The sequence below is a fragment of the Myotis lucifugus genome, unplaced genomic scaffold (assembly GCF_000147115.1).
Source record: "Myotis lucifugus unplaced genomic scaffold, Myoluc2.0 scaffold_2, whole genome shotgun sequence".
In the NCBI taxonomy this organism is placed as follows: domain Eukaryota; kingdom Metazoa; phylum Chordata; class Mammalia; order Chiroptera; family Vespertilionidae; genus Myotis; species Myotis lucifugus.
In genome coordinates, this window is record NW_005871050.1 from 18,286,779 (window position 1) to 18,309,371 (window position 22,593).

A 22,593-nucleotide genomic window follows, 5' to 3' on the forward strand; every position below is an offset into this window, starting at 1 on the left:
AAAATCCAGACCACTCCAAGACCATGCTGATTAACAAGGATATGATCATGGCTCTCCAGCTTCTTGCTTACATACTGAAAACAAATGTAGTAAAAACATTTAAGCATACAGATAAACTCAGCAATGTTCATTTTAGAACCAGAATTAAATTTTCTTTTTTTCTCAGAGGTATGTAGCTAATGCACTATAATTTAGGGGTTTAAAATCTGGCCTTCTGCTTGCTAAAAATCAAATTATAAAACAAGACTTTGTCTTACATTTCTCAAATTATCAATGTCATCTGAAAATAAAGTCACATTTTTAGCAGGTGTTGGTGACCAACTTTTAATAAACTATTTAATTTTCAGAAACATATGCTAATCATCAATGACATGATCAGGGTACCATTGCCCCAGATGTTATTTCATTGGTACATTATATCAATATTTACAAAGGCTTTCAAGTTCAATAACACAAAACAAAACAGCTTAGTTTTTAAAACTACAATGTTTTAAAAAAATGTAAACAGTTCAATTTTACATTATTGTAAAAAAGAAGACTCACTCCTTAATGCGGCTTAATTTTTTTTTTAAGTGAGCAAAGCCTGGTGCTCATGGATAAAGAATGAAAACAAATCTTTACATAGAAACATTGTGCTCCAGTGTGGCAAAAAAATTATATATATATACATACAAAGAAAAGAATCGTTAAGTCCACAATTTAGACCACAAACAAAATCTTGTCTCCAAATTGAGAAATTTATAAAAACCATTTACACATGGTTGTTGACCTACTGAAAACCTATATAACATTTTTAAAATAATAACTCAGTCAAAAGATACCACTTTTCTTAAAAATGAAATTTTGTGCAAAAGAAATTGTTTAAGCTAGAAATAAGACTCCTTCCCCAGTAAGAGGCCAAAAGAGCCATTGAAATAATTTAACTTTGTTAAGATTTAGTGCATGTAACCAAAAGGCACACACATGGGATTAATATATTAATATATTTTCATGCAAAAACCTGTGCATGTTCACAATTATATAACAAAAACACAAATATAACAAATGTAAAGCCTAATATTTGGCAATGTTATTCTAGCCACATTCCTTTCTAGTCTATCAGTTCAGGGTTTACTAGATCATTAACACTGCCTCTCAAAAAATATATTATATTTGAACATCTTCCCACAAAAATTAAAAAAAGGATGTTAGCCTAAAACACTATAATTTTTTTCAATTCTGATACATATAGAAAGTTACTGATGTATTTATTTAAATGGCATTTCAAATTAAGATACATTTTTCCTTTTGTTAATAAATACTTTGATTGCTCCAGTGAAGTCAGCAGAGAGAAGAACTTCTGTATTATCTGTCTTCATAATACCTTAAAAACATAAAAAAATATTTTTAGTTGATTTAAAAGGATTATTAAGTCTGCTGTTAACAATTGTCACATGCCCATGACCTTTGGGGTAGAAGATCCTCTCTCTGCCTCTTCTATCTCTCTTTCCTGGCTCAATCCTGTAATCCTTTCTTCCTCCTGTACCTCTCCTCTCTGAGGTTCACTTCCACTGACCTGGTCTTTCCCTGACTTGCAGATTACAGTCCCTTGGGACCTGGAGGCCTGTATTTACTCCCAGGTAGCCTAGGCCTCTAAGTTGTCTAATGTGTCATTTCGTGGCAGGAGACTAGAGTGCTGGCTGGGCAAGTCTACTGCTAACAGGGTTCTCTAATGAGGCTGATGGCAAGGTTTATTACACAGCAGAACACACTGCCATGAAATGAAGTACATATGATCGATTTGTGAATGCTGACAGTACCTTTTCCCTTTACAGTCCATACTGAAGAGCTATGTAACTAGCAATGGTGAATGGGAAAAATGCTTACCTCTTGTATTACCTGTTATATTTAACAAAATTCAGTGTAAACTAATTCTATTATGCATAGACAACATTTGTGGATTTAAGGACTGAATAGTAAGGAAGAAAATAATACAAACTTTAACTGGAAAGCTGTGTACAGGATGAGTTATACAAAATGGTTTCACTTAGATTTGCTAAGAACATATCCTAAGCCTTTGAACATTCCTTCCTATCCTCGAGGCATATCTCAAAGTAGTGCTATCCAGCAGGAGCAGCAGCAAAGGACTTAGGGATATGAGAAAGGCTAGAGAAAAAAATAATTCATCATATATGATAATAATGAAGATGATAATGGTAATGTTGACTACATGCCAGGCTTTTGGTAGGCACTTTATATATGTTATTTTCAACTCTTATCACAACTTTGTAAACTGGGTATTTTCACCATTTTATACATGAGGAAAATTGAAGCTTACATTGCCAAATGTATCGGGAATAAAGAGAGAGCAATCAGATATAATTTATCATATCATATCCTGGGTTTAAAAATTTGTTCTTAGAATATACATTTATAGGTAAAAAACCAAACACAAATCTAACCATGACCCATTAAAAGTTGTGTCTCTTTACAAAGAAGTTCAAAGAATAGTACTTTTCATTTTTCTTCAAATTGTTTTAAAAGCTAGAATTTTCTGGGAAATGTGTAGGGGACATGTATAGATTGTTAAAAGATAACTGGGGGAAAAGAAAAGGAAAAAAAACCCAAATGACTTAGGTTAGATTTAGAAAAAATGAAATGAAAAGAAATATTTCCAAACAGGCACGTAGTAAAGGTTTAATAATTCTGTCATTTTATTTTTAGATCCTGTAATTTAAACAAGTGCTAGACTGAAGTTCAGCTTTGCTATCAAAATTTTTCTTAACAGACAGAAAAAATAGTATATTTAGTATAGTGTGCAGGGCAAATACACCATAGGGGAAATAACTTTTAAGCATTCCAATACTTTTAGAAGCACCTTTTGTACACTGTATTGCTGTGGCTTTACAACTTTTTAAAAGGCCTGGTTGTAGTCTCTAAAGTGAGAAAACACATTTACTGAACTCTTCTGCAAGTGATTTTAATCATACAAACTTGTTTTCATTAACAACTGGTCCAAATTTACATGGTTTTATACTCTTAAGGACCATTTTTTACATAATTGGCAGTATTACATGGTGGCTTCTTTTCACTTCCTAATCTGAGCATTTTATAGAGCTAGAATTAGTACTTGTTCTGAAAGCATATGCTACAAATGGCAAGAAATTACACGCTTGTAAATAGCTACCTAAGAGAAACTATAAATTTGTGGCAAGTAGAAAAAAAACACTGCTTTCATTTTGGTTTAATTCATTTATTCAGCAAATGTTTATTAAGCAGCTACTATATACAGGCAAGCACTGTGTTAGGCACTGGCACTACAACAAATAAGACATATAAACTCTGTCCTCACAGAAATTAGTCTAGTAGAAGAAAACATAATAAAATTTGTATTTATATGTTTTTGTTTATGTTTCTCCAAGGAAAATAGCTGCCCATAGAAGAAATTAAGAACTTTCAAATTTTTCATTTTTTTTTTCAAATTTTTCATTTTTAATTCCCGAGTGAATTTATAAAGAAGTAAAACTTGCAAGAACTATGTTACTGAAATGTTCAGAAATCGGTATCTTACAATCATGTTGTAAACAAAAATATTCTTCACAGTTATGAAAACCTCACAATACCCAATATTAGGTCAATTAGGTTACAAAATGCTGACTAGATAAAAAGTAGAACAAATACAATATGAGTACCTACCAGAGGGTATGGTATCTAAAACTTCAGCATCTTCACTTTCTGACTTTTCAGATTGCACATCCAAAGACAACATCAAACTTGGGTTAGGGGCAAAGATGGCTGATGTAACAACTGCATTATGTGCTGGGGGGAAAAATTTACTTCAGGATAACTAATAAATCCAATTCTAAACATCAAGACAGAGAGTAAAATATGCAAAAATACAATAGTGTATGTTACATGCAAATATCTTTTAAAACTAACATATAAGTAACTACGAACTATTTAAAACCCAAATGTATTTTCTAAAAGAAAATACCATATACAAGTTCTAAGATCCCATGACTTCTCAAATTTTACACAAGTATAAGTTCTTCCTTGGCATGGAAATATCCAACAAAGCCAAACACAAAGCAAAAGCACATGTATCAGCCCCTTTGAAATAATGTCTATACAAATTTGCTTCTAGTACATCTGCACTTTGAATTTATTCATTTTAACTTTATTCACTTATAAAAGACACATAAGAGTAGGCATTTACTTACCTTTAATACCTTCCCAAAAGTCATTACGATCTCTCCTGACTGAAGTAAACTTGCTTAGGTCATGGTATGTACTCCAGATATAAACATATTTATCTTCTGAGCCACTAACGAGGTAACTAAAATCATGGCTAAAATTTGGAGAAGAAAAACAAACACCTCAGTAATTTTTTTAGGTTTCCCTCTATCAGAACTTCCTACTTTAAAACACATAAGAAAACACCCAGAAGAATTTTGTTGAACTATAGACTCCTATTCTCACTCTAGAGGTTATGACAGTGTAGGTTTGATATGGGGGCCAGAAGCATTAGTATTTTCATCAAAGCTCTAGGTTACTGTGCTACTGGCTAACCCACACTAGGAGGAAAGCCTCAAGAGATGAAAGAGAGAACCAGAGTATTTTACCAATTAACTTACTGGGTAATTACAATAGTCCCCCTTTTCCACAGAGGATATATTACAAGACCGTCTGTGGTTGCCTGAAACCACACATAGTACCAAACCCTATATATCCTATGTTTTTCCTCTACATATGGTCATGCACCAAATAACAATGCTTTGGTCAATGATGGGCCTCATATACCATGGTGGCCCCTTAGATTATAATGGAGTGGAAGATTTCCTATCACCTAGTGACATAGCTATTGCAGTGCCTTCATGCAATACATTACTCACGTGTTTGTGATGTTAGTATAAAGAAACCAACTGTCCTGCCAGACATATAAAAGTATAGCACATACAACTATGTACAGTTCCTAATACTTGACAGTGATGATAAACAATGTCACTGAGTTATTATTTACTATACTATACATTATAACATAATTTTAGAGTGTACTCTTTCTACTTAAAATAAAAAGTTTGCTGTGAAACAGTATGCCATTTTACACTGGTAGCAGCTTCTTATATCTTGAGTTTATGGAGTTTCTTGATTGCATCATTTTCTTGTGGGCTTGATTTAATATCAAGTTTTATAAATTTAGTGTAGCCTAAGTGTGCAGTGTTTGTAAAGTCTACAGTAATGTCCTAGGCCTTCACATTCACTTACCACTCACTCACTGACTTACCCAGAGCAACTTTCAGTCCTGCAAGCTCCATTCATGGTAAGAGCCTATACAGGTATAGCATTTTTTAATCTTTTTACACCATATTTTTACTGTACCATTTCTATGTTTAGATACACAAATACTTACCACTGTGTTATAATTGCTTACAGTATCCAGTATAGTAACATGCTGTACAGGTTTGTGACCCAGGGCAATAGGTTATACCATATGGCCTAGTTGTGTAGTGGCTATATCATCTAGGTTTGCGTAAGTGAATTCAACGATGTTCCACAAGAAAATTGCCTAACGCATTTCTTAGAATGTATCCCTATCGTTAAGCAGTGCATGACTACAGATACCTATGATAAAGTTTAGTTTATAAATTAGGCATAGTAAAAGATAAACAACAATAGTAAAACAGAACAATTATAACAACGTACTGTAATAAGTTATGTGAATGTGATCTCTCTCTCTCTCGAAATGTTATTATGTATATACAGCATGGATATGCTGAGCAAAGAAATGATTCATGTTTTTGGTGGGAAGGCACACGATTTTATCATGTTACCCTGAATGATTCACTATTTAAAACTTATTGTTTATTTCTGTAACTTTTCTTTTAATATTTTTGGATCATGGTTCACCATGGGTACCTGAAACTGAGGAAAGCAAAACCACGGATAAAGGGGGGACTACTGTACCTGGTAATTACAGAAGAAATAAGAACTTCTAAGAAAAGGAATAAAGGAAAGAGGGTTAAAAAGAGGCAGGTAATTCAAGAGAGCCTCCAGAGCCCTAAGAGTTCAAATGATAATGATTTGTAAAGGTGTAAATATAGAACACTATTTCAGGCTGTTAAAAGCTTTATTAGCTTCTGTACCTAAAAGGATCAAGATCATGAGTGGGATGGGTGGTAAACTACCTCTAAAAAAACCCTCACATAAAAGTACAAAAGCACAAATTCTAGAGCTGGGAGTCTTCTAATTCTGGCTCTGCACCGACTAGTGCCGACTTTAGGCAAATTACTTAATTTACTGGGTTTTGGTTTCTTCGTCTGCAGATTAGGGGCAATTCTAACTCTAAATACCATACAGGTGGATTGTAAGTATTGTATGAGGATAGCATGAGATACCAGTTGTAAAAGTGCAAAGAAACTAAAAACATAATATAGACATAAGGCCTAGTAGATCAATGGAAAACGGGAATGCGGGAGAAATATTCTGATCTCTTTTGGGAATTTCTCATTGCCAATTTACCTGAAACTTGCTTTGATCTGGCTGCTGCTGTTGACATAACCCTTATACTTCATGGAAAGTGACAAATCTCTAAGATCATATAGTCTGATTCTGGAGTCATTTGAGGTTACCAGTATCTAAAAATAAATCAAGGGAAAAGTTAAATATATAATCTTTTAATCTAAGTTAAGCTATAATTTATAAAAAGGGTGTATACACATACACAACTAGAAAAAGCAGTATCCCACAAGAAAGGGAATATATTCTTAGCCAAGATATTAAGAACTAACTTTCAGGAACCTATACATAGTATGGAGAGAGATGGTTTTGAATACTTAGTACCTTATTTTCTCCTGGTAAAGGCTCAATGCCAGTAATTTTTCTTCCAACCTTGTTGCGTCCTCTGGTAGATCGTACATGTATTTGTGTGTGGTATTTCAAATGCTAAAAAGAAATCACATATTTAAAAGATCAGAAATAGAAGGAACCTCAAAGGTCATCTGAAAACTCACAGACATGTTAATATTTGCCCCAATCCTATATAATAAAATCCTAATATGCAAATCGAGTGAATGGTCACTATGATGCACACTGACCACCAGGGGGCTGATGGTCAACGCAGAAGCTGTCCCCTGGTGGTCAGTGCGCTCCCACAGGGGGAGTGCCGCTTAGCCAGAAGCCAGGCTCACAGCTGGCGAGCACAGTGGTGGTGGCAGGAGCCTCTCCTGCCTCCATGGCAGCGCTAAGGACCCCTTGGGGGATGTCTGCCTGCTGGCTTAGGCCCAGGGAGAAGTCCCAGACTGCGAGAGGGCAAAGGCTGGGCTGAAAGACTCCCCTCACCCCCACCCCCAATGCACAAATGTTGTGTACCAGGCCTCTAGTTTACAGATAAGGCAGTTAAAGTGCAGAGGGGATACAACAACTTATTCAAAACCACAAAAGTGTTTTACTAATTATTCAATTACATAATTTATACAAGATAGTCATTTACCTCTGTATCATAGAAAATGCACCTGCCATCATATGTCCCAATCACTGCATATTTGCCATTCTGACAGAAATTTGCAGCTGTGATCAATTTTGTTTGACCATCTACTTCATTCCACAAAGCCACTTTTTTGTCAGGTATGTTCCAAAGGCGGAGCTTTCCATCCAATGAACCACTCAGAAAATACCTGTCATCCTAAAAATGTGACAAAATTTTAGAAAGCTTCATTCTACCACATCAAGAAAACTCATTAAATCAATTCATTAACTCTATTAGAAATGTTTAAAATATGTAGATCTCATTTTAAAAGTATTATTCAAGTACACATTACTTTATTCACTAAAAATCACAACAATTAGGCCCGGCTGGCATGGCTCAGTGGTTGAGCATCAACATATGGACCAGGAGGTTGTGGTTTGATTCCCAGTTGGGGCACATGCCTAGGTTGTGGGTTTGACCCCCAGTGTGGGACGTGCAGGAGGCAGTTAATCAATGATTCTCTCTCATCATTGATGTTTCTCTCTCTCTCCCTCTTCCTTCCTCTCTGAAATCAATAAAAATATATTAAAAAATAACAACAATGAGAAAACACAGTATTTTCCTGGACAGTGTGGCTCAGTTGGTTGGAGCAACACCAAAAGGTTGCAGGTTTGATTCCTTGTTGAGGTGTGTAGGGGAGGTAACCGATCAATGTTTCTCTCTCACATTGATGTTTTTCTCTCTCCTCTCTCTCTCTCTCTCTCTGAAGAAAAAAAAGGAAGAAAAAAGAAAACACAGTATTTCATTTTAGAGCAGTGGTTCTCAACCTTGGCTGCACATTAGAATCACCTGGGAATCTTTTTAAAATCCTGATTTCTGAGCCTCATCTCCGTAAATTCTGTTTCTTTGTTATTAATGTTGTGGCCCCACCCCATAACAAAGAAACAGAATTAAAGGATTCCCAGGTGATTCTAATGTGCAGCCAAGGTTGAGAACCACTGTTTTAGAGAAATGACATTGTGATCACTTTATCATATCCTTAAACTGCTTTTCTCAAAGTATGGATATTAATAGATAATATGTTGAAATGTATAGTGTAGGAGAAGGGTTCTATGATGAAATTTGAAAAACTCCGGGTTACAGAAAATTAAACAAGATTCTCAGTTCCAAAAAGGGGATAAAGTAGGTAGCATTTTCCAGATTATTTAACCATGGACTTTTTTGTGGAGAGTTGGTATAGGGTCAGGATAGGAACATTTAGCAGGGCTAGTACCTTCAAGAAACATGCTTTGGGAAAAACCATCCTATAATTATACATTTGTCCATAGCCTTCTCTGGGACACACGTTAACAATTGGACAAAAGAGTAATGCCAGTTAGCCCACAGAACCAGCCAATTTTTGGTACTCTGACACCATGTCACCAGAGAATCACTTCATTAATCAAATTTTCAATCAAATTCTCAGTTTTAAACCAGAGGTTCTCAATTGGGGGCAATATGGCCCCATAGGGAACATATAGCAGTGTCTTCAAATATTCTTTAAAAATATTTTTTATTGATTCCAGAGAGAGAGAGAGGAAGGGAGAGGAAGAGGGGGAGGGACATAGAGAAACATTAATCAGTGCCTCCTTCACGCACCCTGATAGGGGATTGAGTCCACAAACGGGGCACGTGCCCTAACTGGGAATTGAGCCAGCGACCCTTCAGTGCATGGGATGACACTCAACCCACTGAGCCATACCGACCAGGGTTGAAGACACTTTTGATGGTCACAACTTAGGGGTGGGTGGGTGGGGTGCTACTGACATCTAGTTGGTAAAGGCCAGCAATGCTGCTAAATATCCTAGAATGCACAAAATAGCCTTCCCTCCATCTAAAACAAAGAATTATCCAGCCTAAAATGTAAACAGTGCCAAGGTTGAAAAATCCTGCTCTAAAATAAAACCAGGCATATTATTAAGCTGGCCTAATTTTTGATAACATAAGAATTAAAGATAGCCCTAGCCTATGTGTAGTTCAGTTGGTTGGAGGGTCATCATGTACACCAAAAGGTGGCAGGTTCAGGTCCCGGTCAGGGCATCAAGTGGGAGGCAACCAATCAATCTTTCTCTCTCACATCCATGTTTCTTTCTTTCTTTCTTTCTCTCTCTCTCTCTCTCTCTCTCTCTCTCTCTCTCTCCTCCTCCTCCTCCTCCTCCTCCTCCTTCCCTCCCTCCCTCCCTCCCTCTCTCTAAAATCAGATAAAACATTTGGGATGCCAAAACAAAAAAACAGATTCTCTTCTCCCCTCAAGATGATTCTTCTTACCCAACTCTGAAGCCTGTCAAGGATAATCTACACAGATTGGTTATTTTATGGCTATGATGTAGTAGGCTTGACTCAATGTCTACCAGTAGAAAAGCTTGGCCTTACAATTCAGAATTTTATTTACATCCATCCATCCATACATACGTGTATATGTGCATATGTACCTCCATTTTGCTATTTCTTTTACAACTCCACTATCTTCCTTCCAGATAACATTTAATAGAGTTATACTTCCTAAGAAAATGTCAATATCACCCCATTCTTCCCTAGAGTCTCCTAAAAACTCTCTAGGTCAGTAGACTTTTTAGAAATAGGGCTTTTCGGTTTCTAAAATAAAAGAAATAAAAGTATAGAAAAATTACTGACTAAAGAGAAACCTTAATAATAATGTTCTACATAGATAAGTTCTCTCTTTCCGCTGACATATTATAGTTAGAGGTTCAGGAAAGGATTTTGCTCACAGTTGCTGAGAGGGGGTAAATCCATCCTTTTATTGTACTATTGGGTGACAGGTGGGGGTGTTATTCGAAAGAAGCCTCAACATGCTTGATGGTTATAACTGATAAGGTATTTACATAGATTTAACATTTTTAATTTTCAAAAGTTCTTAACTAAGTCTTTTAAAGGTTCAGAATTACTACTGCCTATGTTATAAGCTTGCCCAGCGAGGGAAATTATATTGAGGGAAACAAAAATAGTCACTCTTCTCTCTTAATCTGGGGAAAAGAGGAAGAAATGTGAATATAATTGAAACATTGCATTAAAAAGACAACAGTGTGATCCTGGAAGGTGTGGCTCAGTTGGTTAGAGCATCGTCCTGAGCACCAAAGGGTTGTGGGTTTGATTCTTGGTCAGGGCACATAGACAGGTTGTGGGTTTGATCCATGGTGGGGGTGTGTATGAAATGCAACAGACTGATGTTTCTTTCTCTCCCTCTCCCTTCCTCTCTCTCTAGAATCAATGAAAAACATATCCTTAGGTGAGGATTAGAAAAAAGAAAGACAACAGAGTGGTGATGGCCAGAGGGAGGGAGGGCTGGTTGGGCAAAAGGGGGGGGAATGAGGGACATCTGTAATAGTGTCAACAATAAAAATACAGTAAAAAAACGACAAAGGATGCTTAACATCCTATATAATAAAAGCCTAATATGCTAAATGTCCAGTTGTTCATTCAACCAATCAAAGCGTAATATGCTAATGATATGCTAAGGCCACTCAACTACTTGCTATAACATGCACTGACCACTAGGGGGCAGACGCCCCGACTGGTAGGTTAGCTTGCTGCTGGGGTCCGGCCGATCGGGGACTGAGTGAGACTGGCTGGACAAGCCCTGGAGCACTCCCGTGGTCCCTCCCCAGCTGGCCAACTTCCCGTCCCTCCCCGGCCCCAATTATGCACCGGTGGGGTCCCTCAGCCTCGCCTGCGCCCTCTCACAATCTGGGACCCCTCGGGGGATGTCAGAGAGCCGGTTTCGGCCCGATCCCACAGGCCAGGCTGAGGGACCCCACTGGTGCACGAATTCATGCCCCGGGCCTCTAGTATAGAGATAAGGACGTGATTGGAAATTTAATCATACATCAACAAAGGAGAGGGAAAGTAATCATACATCAACTAGGGTCAGCTTAAGGACTCTATCTTTTTCACCTAGCTAGTGAAGCAGAATCAACATGTGACTTCCTTATGCTTATAGAATACAAAGAACTAAAACTAATTTAGTTTTATGTATGTGATGGCTCTATCCTATATGGGTAATCTGCAATTCCATGTTAGTAGACTTTTCTCCTTTAGTTGAAATCATATGAATTACTTTCTTTCCAGAGGAAAGATAGTAAAGGATTTTCTACATTGAAAATGATGCCAATTAAACTACTACTACAACCCCACAAGACTGGCTAATACATTATTTGATTGATCAGTCAAGCAGATTGACTAATACACTAATTACCCTCCAGAGAAGCCTGGTTCCCTCACCTTCCTTATAGTATAACAAAACATGTATAAATAATTACTTACTCTTGGATGAAAAGCTATGGCAGTAACAAAATCTATATGCTGAAAACAGCAAAGGCATTCTCTTCTGGAAATATGCCATAACCTGACTGTTTTATCCATCGAAGAAGAGAGCAGAAAGTAGTTCTACGGAAAAATTGCCATTGATTATTTTATCACCATATGAGAAAAACTACGTATACAATAAAAATGAACTTTTAGTTTTTATGTACCACAATAGTTTTATTAGTATTGTTATACACAGCATCAGAAATAACAAAAGATTATCTAATTCATTTGGAAGATCCCATTTTTTGGAAATAGGTAAATATCATATTTCTTAGATTCTAAGACTTTTTCACATTAGGTATTCTGGAATTATATTGGAACTTAGCTATGAATATAAGGCATCTACTCATTTAATTGTCACTTCAGTTCAGTTACTTTCACATTGACAATACAGATGAATTTTAACTCACATGGATTCCCTGTCATTTAAAATGCCTTAAAAATATTACCCTATAATGCAGCATGAAATGAAAAGTTATTGTGTACCTTCACACTGTAGGCAAGAAAATTAGAGAATAGAAATTGTCAAATGTTTCAGAATAGATCACAGAATTTTCAAAGCTAGAAGAGGCTAACATAGTTGATTTAGGCATTGTGAAGGCCCATCATCCAGGAACCAAACATCTATCTGTCAAAGGCTTCCAGCTACCAGAGCTCTTTAATTTCTAAACACAATCTATTTAAGAGGAGATCAACAAGTTACACTGAATGTGAAAACCCCATTGAGATCCTAATATTCTTTGGTATGCATAAATGTGCTAAACAAATTGAAGTAATGATGACAGTTAATGAGTACTTACAATGTGCTAAACATTGTTCTTAGCACTATAATGCAACCCTACAGAGTAGTTATATTATTATTCTCTTTTACAAATGAGAACACTGAGGCAAAGAGGTTAAATAATTTGTATACACAACATGGCAGTGGCAGAGTGGGTAGTCTGGCTCTAGGTCCAGGCTCTGACCACTACACTATTCTGTAGAGTGCTTGAGTAGAACACATGTTATGGAAAACAACCAGATGCTTTGTCACTTATTTAAAGCAGGGGTCCTCAAACTTTTTAAACAGGGGGCCAGTTCACTGTCCCTCAGACCGTTGGAGGGCTGGACTATATAGTTTTAAAAAAAACTATGAACAAATTCCTATGCACACTGCACATATCTTATTTTGAAGTAAAAAAACAAAACGGGAACAAATACAATATTTGTATTTGCATGTGGCCCGTGGGCCGTAGTTTGAGGACCCCTGATTTAAAGCAATGAAATAATCTTACATCTTTAAATGTACAAAGACTAAGCATAAATATTGATTTGGATATGTAAATGTATTGATATATATATGCTATTTGGGCTAGTTTATAAGGTACACATTTTATGTGGTTTACCTAGTTTCATATAGATGGTGTATACTGACATTAAAAAACAGAATTTTGCAAAAGAAAAAAAACACCTTTAAAAATATATATAAAAAACAGAAAACAATAGAAAACCCCCCAGAATTTTGAAAGATTTATAATAATTTTAAAACATATAATAACAGTCCCAGCTGGTGTGGTTCAGTTGGCTGGGCATTGTCCCATGCACTGAAAGGTTGCTGGTACCATTCCTAGTCAGGGCACATGCCTGGGTTGTGGGCTCCATCCCTGGTGGAAGGCAGGCAGGAGGCAGTGGATTGATGTTTTGCTCTCACATCCATTTCTCTCTCTCTCTCTCTCTCTCTCTCTCTCTCTCTCTCTCTCAAAAATCAACTTAAAAAGTCTTAAAAAATCTAATAACAATTATTTTTCTTTTTTTTAAGTATTTTTTTTTTATTGATTTTTTACAGAGAGAAAGGGAGAGAGATAGTCAGAAACATCGATGAGAGAGAAACACCAATCAGCTGCCTCCTATACATCTCCCACTGGGGATGTGCCCGCAACCAAGGTACATGCCCTTGACCGGAATCGAACCCGGGACCTCTCAGTCCGCAGGCCGACGCTCTATCCACTGAGCCAAACCGGCTTCGGCTATTTTTATTTTCAATATCTACTTAGTTCCAGGAAAGTTTTGAAGAGTATGTGCAGTTTAAATTATATTTCCTGTTAATAACAACTATATAAAAACTGAACTTATTAGCCCTAGCTGGTTTTCTCAGTGGTTAGTGTCAGCCCGAGGACTGAAGGATCTTGGGTTCGATTCTGATCAAGGGCACATACCTAGGTTGCAGGCTTGATCCCCGGCTCTGTTTGGGGCATGTGCAGGAGGCAACCGAATTGATGTCTATTTCTCACATCGATGTTTCTCTCTGTCTCTCTCCTCCCTTCTACTCTCTCTAAAAATCAATGGGAAAAATATCCCAGGGCGAGGATCAACAACAACAAAACAATAAAAGCAAAAACAAAACAAAACAACAAAAAAACTATGGTCTGTTGTTTACTAAAACTAACTTTATTCGCCCTAGCTGGTTTGGCTTAGTGGTTAGAGCATCAGCCTGGGGACTGAAGGGTCCCGGGTTCGATTCTAGTCAAGGGCATATGACTGGGTTGCGAGCTTGATCCCCAGCAGGGGGTGTGCAGGAGGCAGCTGATCAATGATTCTCTCTCATCATTGATGTTTCTCTCTCTCTCTCCCTCCCCCTTCCTCTCTGAAATCAATAAAAATATATTTTTTTAAAAAAAGGTTGACCTTTTAAAAAAAAACTAACTTTAGTCAATGCTTGCAATAGTCCATTGCTTGAAGTATATGAAAACATGAAGATAACCCCAGAAGTGAAGATGCTGAAGACATGTTAAGATTAGCTCTAATATGCCAAGAGATTTCTGTTCAATAAATACTTACTGAGCCCTAACCGGTTTGGCTCAGTGGATAGAGCGTCGGCCTGCGGACTCAAGGGTCCCAGGTTCGATTCCGGTCAAGGGCATGTACCTTGGTTGTGGGCACATCCCCAGTAGGGGGTGTGCAAGAGGCAGCTGATCGATGTTTCTAACTCTCTATCCCTCTCCGTTCCTGTCTGTAAAAAAAATCAATAAAATATGTTAAAAAATAAAAATAAAAAATAAAATTCTGTAAATTTAAAAAAAAATACTTACTGAATAAGTAAAGTTAAATAATTTTATTAAACTAAGTATAGTCTTGGGAGTAAAAGAAATTAGATTCAAATCTAAGTTCTAACCACAACTAATTTTGTGATCTTGGATAGGCCAGAGGCCCAGTCTTCTAATCTACAAAATGAACTACTGTCTACCTCACAGTTACATTATAAGAACTAATAAGGTAATTCTTGTTACCTAGTACAAAATAAGTCTTCAAAAAAAGAAAACTCACTGTAAACACCAATTATGCTAGATACTGAAGAAAAACAACAGTAAAATAAGATCTGGTTCCTACTCTTGAGGGGCTTAGAATCTAGTTAAGTAAAAAAGAAAGTTTACTTGCCTCCCCCCACAATTGTGTGAGCCAGTTCCTTAAAATAAACCTCCTTATGTATGCACGTGCTCTTGGTTGTATTACTCTGGAGAACCCTGACTGATACAGTGGTCAGTGCAGAACTAATATCTTCCAGTTAGTGTGACATTTCAGAAAAAAAAAAAAATATTTGTTTGCTTTAACGAAGTAAAATGAGTGCAAGATTCCCAGTAATGTGCTTTGTATTTTTTGCTCCGGATGAATATGATTATCAGATTAAGAACATTTTAAATTTCCATCTTCTGACAACTCGGTCAGATTTCACACAGGATAGGAAAGGAGTACAAAGACACAATTAGGGCCCAGTTTAAAACCAGACGACAAGGTGAGGCTCAAGCTTGTTCCAGGAGGTTAGAGAAAGACATTACAACTGATGGGTTATGAAAAGCATCCAGACATCTAAACAAGTATGACAGGGACAGCAATTCATAAATGGTGTGTTTCGAAGCTGGAGCTCAGAGAAAACCTGACGAGCCAATATATATTACCAATATCTTTGTGGGACATGAGGTTCTCTTGACATATTTAAAATATATAGGCATCAATGGTATCCCCTCGTAACATTTTGTTAACTCAGTTGACTTTTCTTAATTTAAGGCCTTTAAATATTATTCCCCCTGAATTTTTAATGTATTTTCGATTCTGATTACTGACAAATTCAATACAGATTAAATCAAAGGTACCATGCAAAATTCAAAGACTGTTTTCTGCTTCAAAGAACTTAAGTCGAATTTAAAATCTCTCTTTAAATTTTCACAAAACTGCAAAAATATTTGATAAGTGGCAAAACAGAACTTCTACTTCTGGAATAATTTTGTTCTAAGGGGGAAAATCACATAATTAAGATGTATCATTGATTCATAGAATATAATTGTTAAGCCTAAATTAATAATTTCACAAATGTAGTAGATTAGCCCCAAAACAGGCTTGATTAGATAGATCAGACTTCACCTTTATAATTGAAGTCATATCCATTTTGCTGAGGATACTTTGCAAAATTATAAGAGGAAAAAGATACAGTGTATAAACAGATCCAAATAGAAGTTGTCAAGTAATATAAACATTTTCTTATGAGCCTAATGTGACATCTTTTTTAACTTTAATTAATTTGTACATAGAGCCCACAAAGTATATATGAACATTTAAATACTTGACAGTGTGACAATCATAGAAATAAAGCATTTGTTTTTATCCTATAGTCATAGTTACACAGAATTAACATACAATCCAAATAAAAATTTCCTACTTTGGACCATGAAAGATCAAGGAGATCAGCAGTATGTCCTTTATATTTGCAAAATGGCCGTTGTCGAAATGGTGCATTTTTATCATCAGTGTCTTCATCAGTTCCACTGCATACCTATTTAGACAAAGACAAATGTTAAAACTAGCAAAAGGAAAGCTTCCCACTCTTCCCACTCTATCTGTTCTCTCATCATTTTGTATGATGCTTGATTGAAAGCTTGATCCAGCAAAAGCAAACACCATTTATGCTGAATCTGTTATTTATCACCTCTTTACCTCCTTGACCTAACAAATAACAAACCAGGATCATTAACTGAAGAACATCATGCTATCATAATCTTTTCCCTTCCTAACAGAGTCCGTACTTTGTCCTTTTCTGAGCATCTGTTACTTCATGGGAGGTAGGAGCCAGCACCAGAGGGTGATCATGATCAGTCTAAGGTAATCAAGACAAACTCATTCCCTTTCCCAGTGATGACTGGTTTAGGAATGGGCACATGCTACAATTTTCATCCTTAGTCATAAGGGAAAGTTTTTTGTGGGAGTGGGAGGAGGCTCTAAAATGATTTCCTCATTCTTAAAAAGGGCATATTAAGAGAGACCTTCCTTTTCCCTGCCTCCAAACATTGTTGTTTGCATAGGACACCTGAGAGTGTAGTAACCATTAGAGGACTATGAGGGAAACCAACCAGAGAGAACAGATAAAGAATAGCAAAGCAGGAAAATGGTAGGGCCCTGTGACCCTGATGATACTACTGAGCTGCTGAATTAGCCACCCCTGGAACTGCCTTACCTCCAGACTTGCTTCCTCAATATTTAAGCCATTTTCAGTTGGATTTCTGTTATTTGAAGTCAAAAGCATCCTGACAGAGGTAGGTGAATAATAATGCCATTCTTTTGTGCAGTGAATTTAGTTTACAACATGCTTTTGTATTCATTATCTGAATGAATCCTAACAACTCTAAGAGTTGGGTATTAAAATTCTGAAGATAGAGAGATTGAGATAAAAAAAATATCAAGGCTCAAAGAGGTTAAAATAACATATTAAAGGTAACATGGCCACCTGCAAACAGCAGAACCAAAGCAGAAATATAAGTGATTTAACATCAAGTTCAGAGGTTGTTCCTTAAATGTTTTAAAGCAGCAGTTGCCAACCGGGTGGTCTGCGGACCACTGGTGGTCCACGAGGTCTGAAAGGCTGGCGACCACTGTTTTAGAGGATGTTAGCATGAGCAAAAAATATGGAGTGTTAGCTAAGCCTTGAATATTTAGGAAAGGATAGGTAGGATGATGAGGATGGAGAAAAAAATATATGGAGGATTAGGGTAGAAAGGTACTTTGAGACCAGATCATAAAGAGCCTTAAATTTGTGGCTTAGAAGGTCAGGCATTCTTTTTTTAATTTTTAAAAATTAATTAGAGAGGAGGGAGGGAGGGAGAGGGGGAGAGAGAGAGAGAGAGAGAGAAAGAGAGAGAGAGAGATCTATTTGTTATTCCACCCATTCAACATTCATTGGTGTATTCTTGCATGTGCCTTGACTGGGGATTGAACCTACAACCTTGGCATATCAGGATGATGCTCTAACCAACTGAACTACCTGGCTAGGGTAAAAGTTTAGACATTCTAATGCAGTGATGGAGAACCTTTTGAGCTCGGCGTGTCAGCATTTTGATAAACCCTAACTTAACTCTGGTGCCATGTCACATATAGAAATTTTTTGATATTTGCAACCATAGTAAAACAAAGACTTATATTTTTGATATTTATTTTATATATTTAAATGCCATTTAACAAAGAAAAATCAACCAAAAAAAAGGAGTTCGCGTGTCACCTCTGACACTCGTGTCATAGGTTCGCCATCACTGTTCTAATGCAATGGAGAACAAACACAAGGTTCTGGAAATAAAAACTAACATGTTCTGACTGGTGCTTTCAAAAGAGAATGCTATTGTGTAAAAGATCATCTGAAGAAAGAGAATGGAGGCAAGAAGAGCAGTCAGTAAGTTTAAGTAAGAATAATGAGGGCTTGAACTAGGACAGTGGGCATGGGGATAGATTAAAAACTACCAGTATTATTTGTCTAGAACTTTACAGTTAATAAAAAATCTTCAGCACTAGTTGGTTTTGCTCAGTGGCTAGAGCATCAGCCTGTGGACTGAAGGGTTCCGGGTTCGATTCCAGTCAAGGGCACATGCCTGGGTTGCAGGCTCGATCCCCAGTAGGGGGCGTGCAGGAGGCAGCCAATCAATGATTCTCTCTCACCATTGATGTTTCTATCTCTCTCTCCCTCTCCCTTCCTCTCTGAAATCAATAAAAATATATTTAAAAAAATCATCACATCCACTGTGTAGATAGACCAGCAACATAAATGTCTGACCTTTTGCCAAATACTACTAATCCTAGATAACTATAGCTACTTCCCCTAATTTTGCTGCTAGCCCAGGGAGCACTGCTGGAAGACATAAAACTAAACAGGCTTGCCTAATTACATCAAATTCAGCCTTTGCTTTAATAATAATTTACATTTCATTAACTCCTTAACATATTTCCTCTAGCAGTGATTCCAGATACCTTTTTTTTCCTCCTTAAATATCCATTTTTTCCTCCCTAAAGCAGCGGTTCTCAACCTGTGGGTCGCGACCCATTTGGGGGTCGAACGACTCTTTCACAGGGGTTGCCTAGACCATTGGAAAACACATATATCATTACATATTGTTTTTGTGATTAATCACTATGCTTTAATTATGTTCAATTTGTAACAATGAAAATACATCCTGCATATCAGATATTTACATTATGATTCATAACAGTAGCAAAATTACAGTTATGAAATAGCAATAAAAATAATTTTATGGTTGGGGGTCACCACAACATGAGGAACTGTATTAAAGGGTCACGGCATTAGGAAGGTTGAGAACCACTGCCCTATATTCTACCTTTTTTTCAAAATACTTAATGTTTTTCAGATTATAAAGTAATACATGCTCAGTGTAGACAATTCAGAAAAAAAGCCAGAAAGTAGGAAAATGAAAACCACCTATGATCTGCTAACATTTTGATAATTTTCAGTCTTCCTTTTTACTATACATGAGTGTTTTCTATATTCCACTCTTTGAAAACATGTATTAGCTGCATATGAATGCACCATAACTTAATCGTTCTCCAATATGTTGGTCATTCAGATATTTCCATTTTTTTTACTAATATAAACAGCAATTAACTGAATAATCTGGAACATGAATCTTTATCTCTCTCTGATTAAAAAAAACCCTAATATACATGGTCAAAAGGTTTAAATTGGAGACTTTTATTTATAGTATCTTCTGTTGTTTGTTTTAATAAAAGCAGGTAAGCTTAAATTTTTAGAAATATAGAAGTATAAAGTATCAAATAAAAATGACTGAAAACCCTACCACCTAGAGATAACTCGAGTAATAATTTAGTGAGTTTCCGTTTAAGCTTTTTAATCTATACTCATAGATATTTTAGGCAAAATTGGGATGTTATTGTATTCGATTTTTCATTCTGCTTTTTTCATTTTACATTTTAATTAGAATGTTTTTAATATCATTACATAGTCGGACAACCAAGATGGCTACCTAGGTAAACATCTGAACTTGCTGCTGCGCACAACCACATTAAAACTACAACTAAAAGACAAAACAAATATCATCCAGAACCATGGGAAGGCTGGCTGAGTGGAAATTCTACAACTAGAAGGAAAAAGTGCATTCAGTCCAGTAGGAGGTGCAGAGGTGTGGAAGTGTGGAGGTACAGAGGCGCGTGAAAGGGGCTGGCAGCTGGGTATGCTGCTGTCTTTTTCAATCAGGAGGGAGAGGCAAGAATTTGGGCACCTGGACTCATACGGGAAGAAACTGGACTGTCTGGCATCGGGCTGGAACATGAGGGCAGCTTTCTCACAGAGGTGCTTGCAGCGGTCATTGTTTCTGCACGGGGCTGCGGGACACAGAGACCCGAGGTCTTCTCCAGGGCAGGGCTGACTGGCAGCCATTGCTGTTCGCTTTGGTGATTCCCTGAGACCCCGCCCCCCCAAATTACAACTCCACCTAAGCTGTGTGCAGAGGCTTATGCATACGAATGGCCTGGCCTTTCTCTGCCTAAAAACCTGTCAAACTGCAGCTGGGTCAGAGAACCCCAGAGTGTCCAAAAGAAGGCCCAAGGCCCTCAGCAGCAGCAGCCGGCCTTGCTTCACAGCTGTGCCTCATCTGGGCACCTCCAAACCCCAAACAAGGAAGAGGAATCTGCAGATCTCTCCGTAGTTCCTGCTGGGTAGCCTCAGGCAGTGGCTGACCTTGCACCTCCTTGGAGATCCAAGACCCAGTGTACCCAGTGGTCAGAGTGAGACCATCCAGATTACAACTCTTCACATCCATAAGAGACACACTCAAGGGGCAGACTCAATGAGCGACAAAGCCCCACTGAAGCCAAGTCCTGCTCCATAAGGGTGTCTCCAGCACAGAAGTTCTCCCATTGCAGGCACAACTGGTACTCACAGCCTACTGGTCTGGAGGTCAATTCCTCCCAGTGATACCAACAGCAAGCAAGGCTTAACTACAACAAGACTGTGCACACAACCCACAAAGTGGTGCACCAAGAGTGTCCACTTCAGGTAATTAGGGAGGCTGAGTCACTGGGCCCTATAGGACACCTAGCACACAAAGCCACTCTATCAACATAGGGAAGCAGCCAAAATGCGGGGACAAAGAAACAGGTCACAAATGACAGAAATGGAGGAAAGCAAACTATTGGATATAGAGTTCAAAACCACGGTTATAAGGTTACTCAAGAATCTTCTAGAAACCTCCAAGAAATTTAGTGAGACCCTCAAGGATATGAAAAAGGACCAATTATAAATTAAGCATACACTGACTGAAATAAAGAATAATATACAGAGATCCAACAGCAGACTAGAGGATCCCAAGAATCAAGTCAAAGATTTGAAATACGAAGAAGCAAAAAAAAACCCAACTGAAAAAGCAAAAGGAAAATAGAACACAAAAATATGAAGATAGTGCAAGGAGCCTCTGGGACAACTTCAAGCATAGCAACATCTGAATTATAGGGATACCAGAAGAAGAGAGAGAGCAAGATATTGAAAACCTATTTGAAGAAATAATGACAGAAAACTTCCCCTACCTGGTGAAAGAAATAGACTTACAAGTCCAGGAAGTACAGAGAACCCCAAACAAAAGGAATCCAAAGAGGACCACACAAAGACACATCATAATTAAAATGCCAAGCACAAAAGACAAAGAGAGAATCTTAAAAGCAGCAAGAGAAAAACAGTTACCTACAAGGGAATATCCATACGACTGTCAGCTGATTTCTCAACAGAAACTATGCAGGCCAGAAGGGAGTGGCAAGAAATATTCAAAGTGATGAATAGCAAGAACCTATAACCAAGATTAGTCTACCCAGCAAAGCTATCATTTAGAATTGAAGGTCAGATAAAGAACTTCACAGATAAGAAAAAGCTAAAGGAGTTCATCACCACCAAACCAGTATTATATGAAATGCTGAAGTGTATTCTTTAAGAAGAGGAAGAAGAAGAAAAAGGTAAAGATAAAAATTATGAACAGCAAATACATATCTATCAATAAGTGAATCTAAAAATCAAGCGAATAAGTAATCTGATGAAGAGAATAAACTGGTGAATATAATAGAATCAGGGGCATAGAAAGGGAGTGGACTGACAATTCTCGGTGGGAAGGGAATGTGGGGGGTGTGGGAAGAGAATGGACAAAAATTGTACACCTATGGACAAGGACAGTGGGGGGGGTAAGGGCCTGGGATGGGGTGGGAACCAGGTGGAGGGGAGCTATGGGGGGAAAAAGAGGAACAACTGTAATCATCTGAACAATAAAGATTTATTTAATAAAATATCATTACATAGTCTTTGAAAACAATTTAAGGACAGAATAATATTCTACTTGTGGGCTATCACATAGCTTTTATTTTCCAACTGTTAAAAATTTAGCTTGTTCATATTTTAGCTTTTGTGAGAACACTAAGATGAAAATCATTTTACTTACATCTTTGGACATATTTGATTCTTTTTTAAAAAAAAATATTTT

At 37.2% G+C, this 22,593-nt stretch overlaps 1 protein-coding gene across 1 annotated transcript in view; it reads right to left on the reverse strand.

Annotated features, from left to right (window-relative positions):
* Positions 1-304: 304 nt before the first annotated feature.
* Positions 305-22,593, reverse strand: part of WDR44 (WD repeat domain 44) — a gene marked incomplete at its 5' end in the record, with an annotated part of 94,037 nt that continues 71,748 nt past the window's right edge. The window contains 8 exons of the mRNA XM_023758496.1: positions 305-1,363; positions 3,676-3,798; positions 4,200-4,327; positions 6,499-6,614; positions 6,820-6,921; positions 7,469-7,660; positions 11,765-11,887; positions 16,500-16,613. Of these exons, the coding sequence (XP_023614264.1) occupies positions 1,269-1,363; positions 3,676-3,798; positions 4,200-4,327; positions 6,499-6,614; positions 6,820-6,921; positions 7,469-7,660; positions 11,765-11,887; positions 16,500-16,613 (993 nt within the window). The remainder of the gene's footprint in view (positions 1,364-3,675; positions 3,799-4,199; positions 4,328-6,498; positions 6,615-6,819; positions 6,922-7,468; positions 7,661-11,764; positions 11,888-16,499; positions 16,614-22,593) is intronic.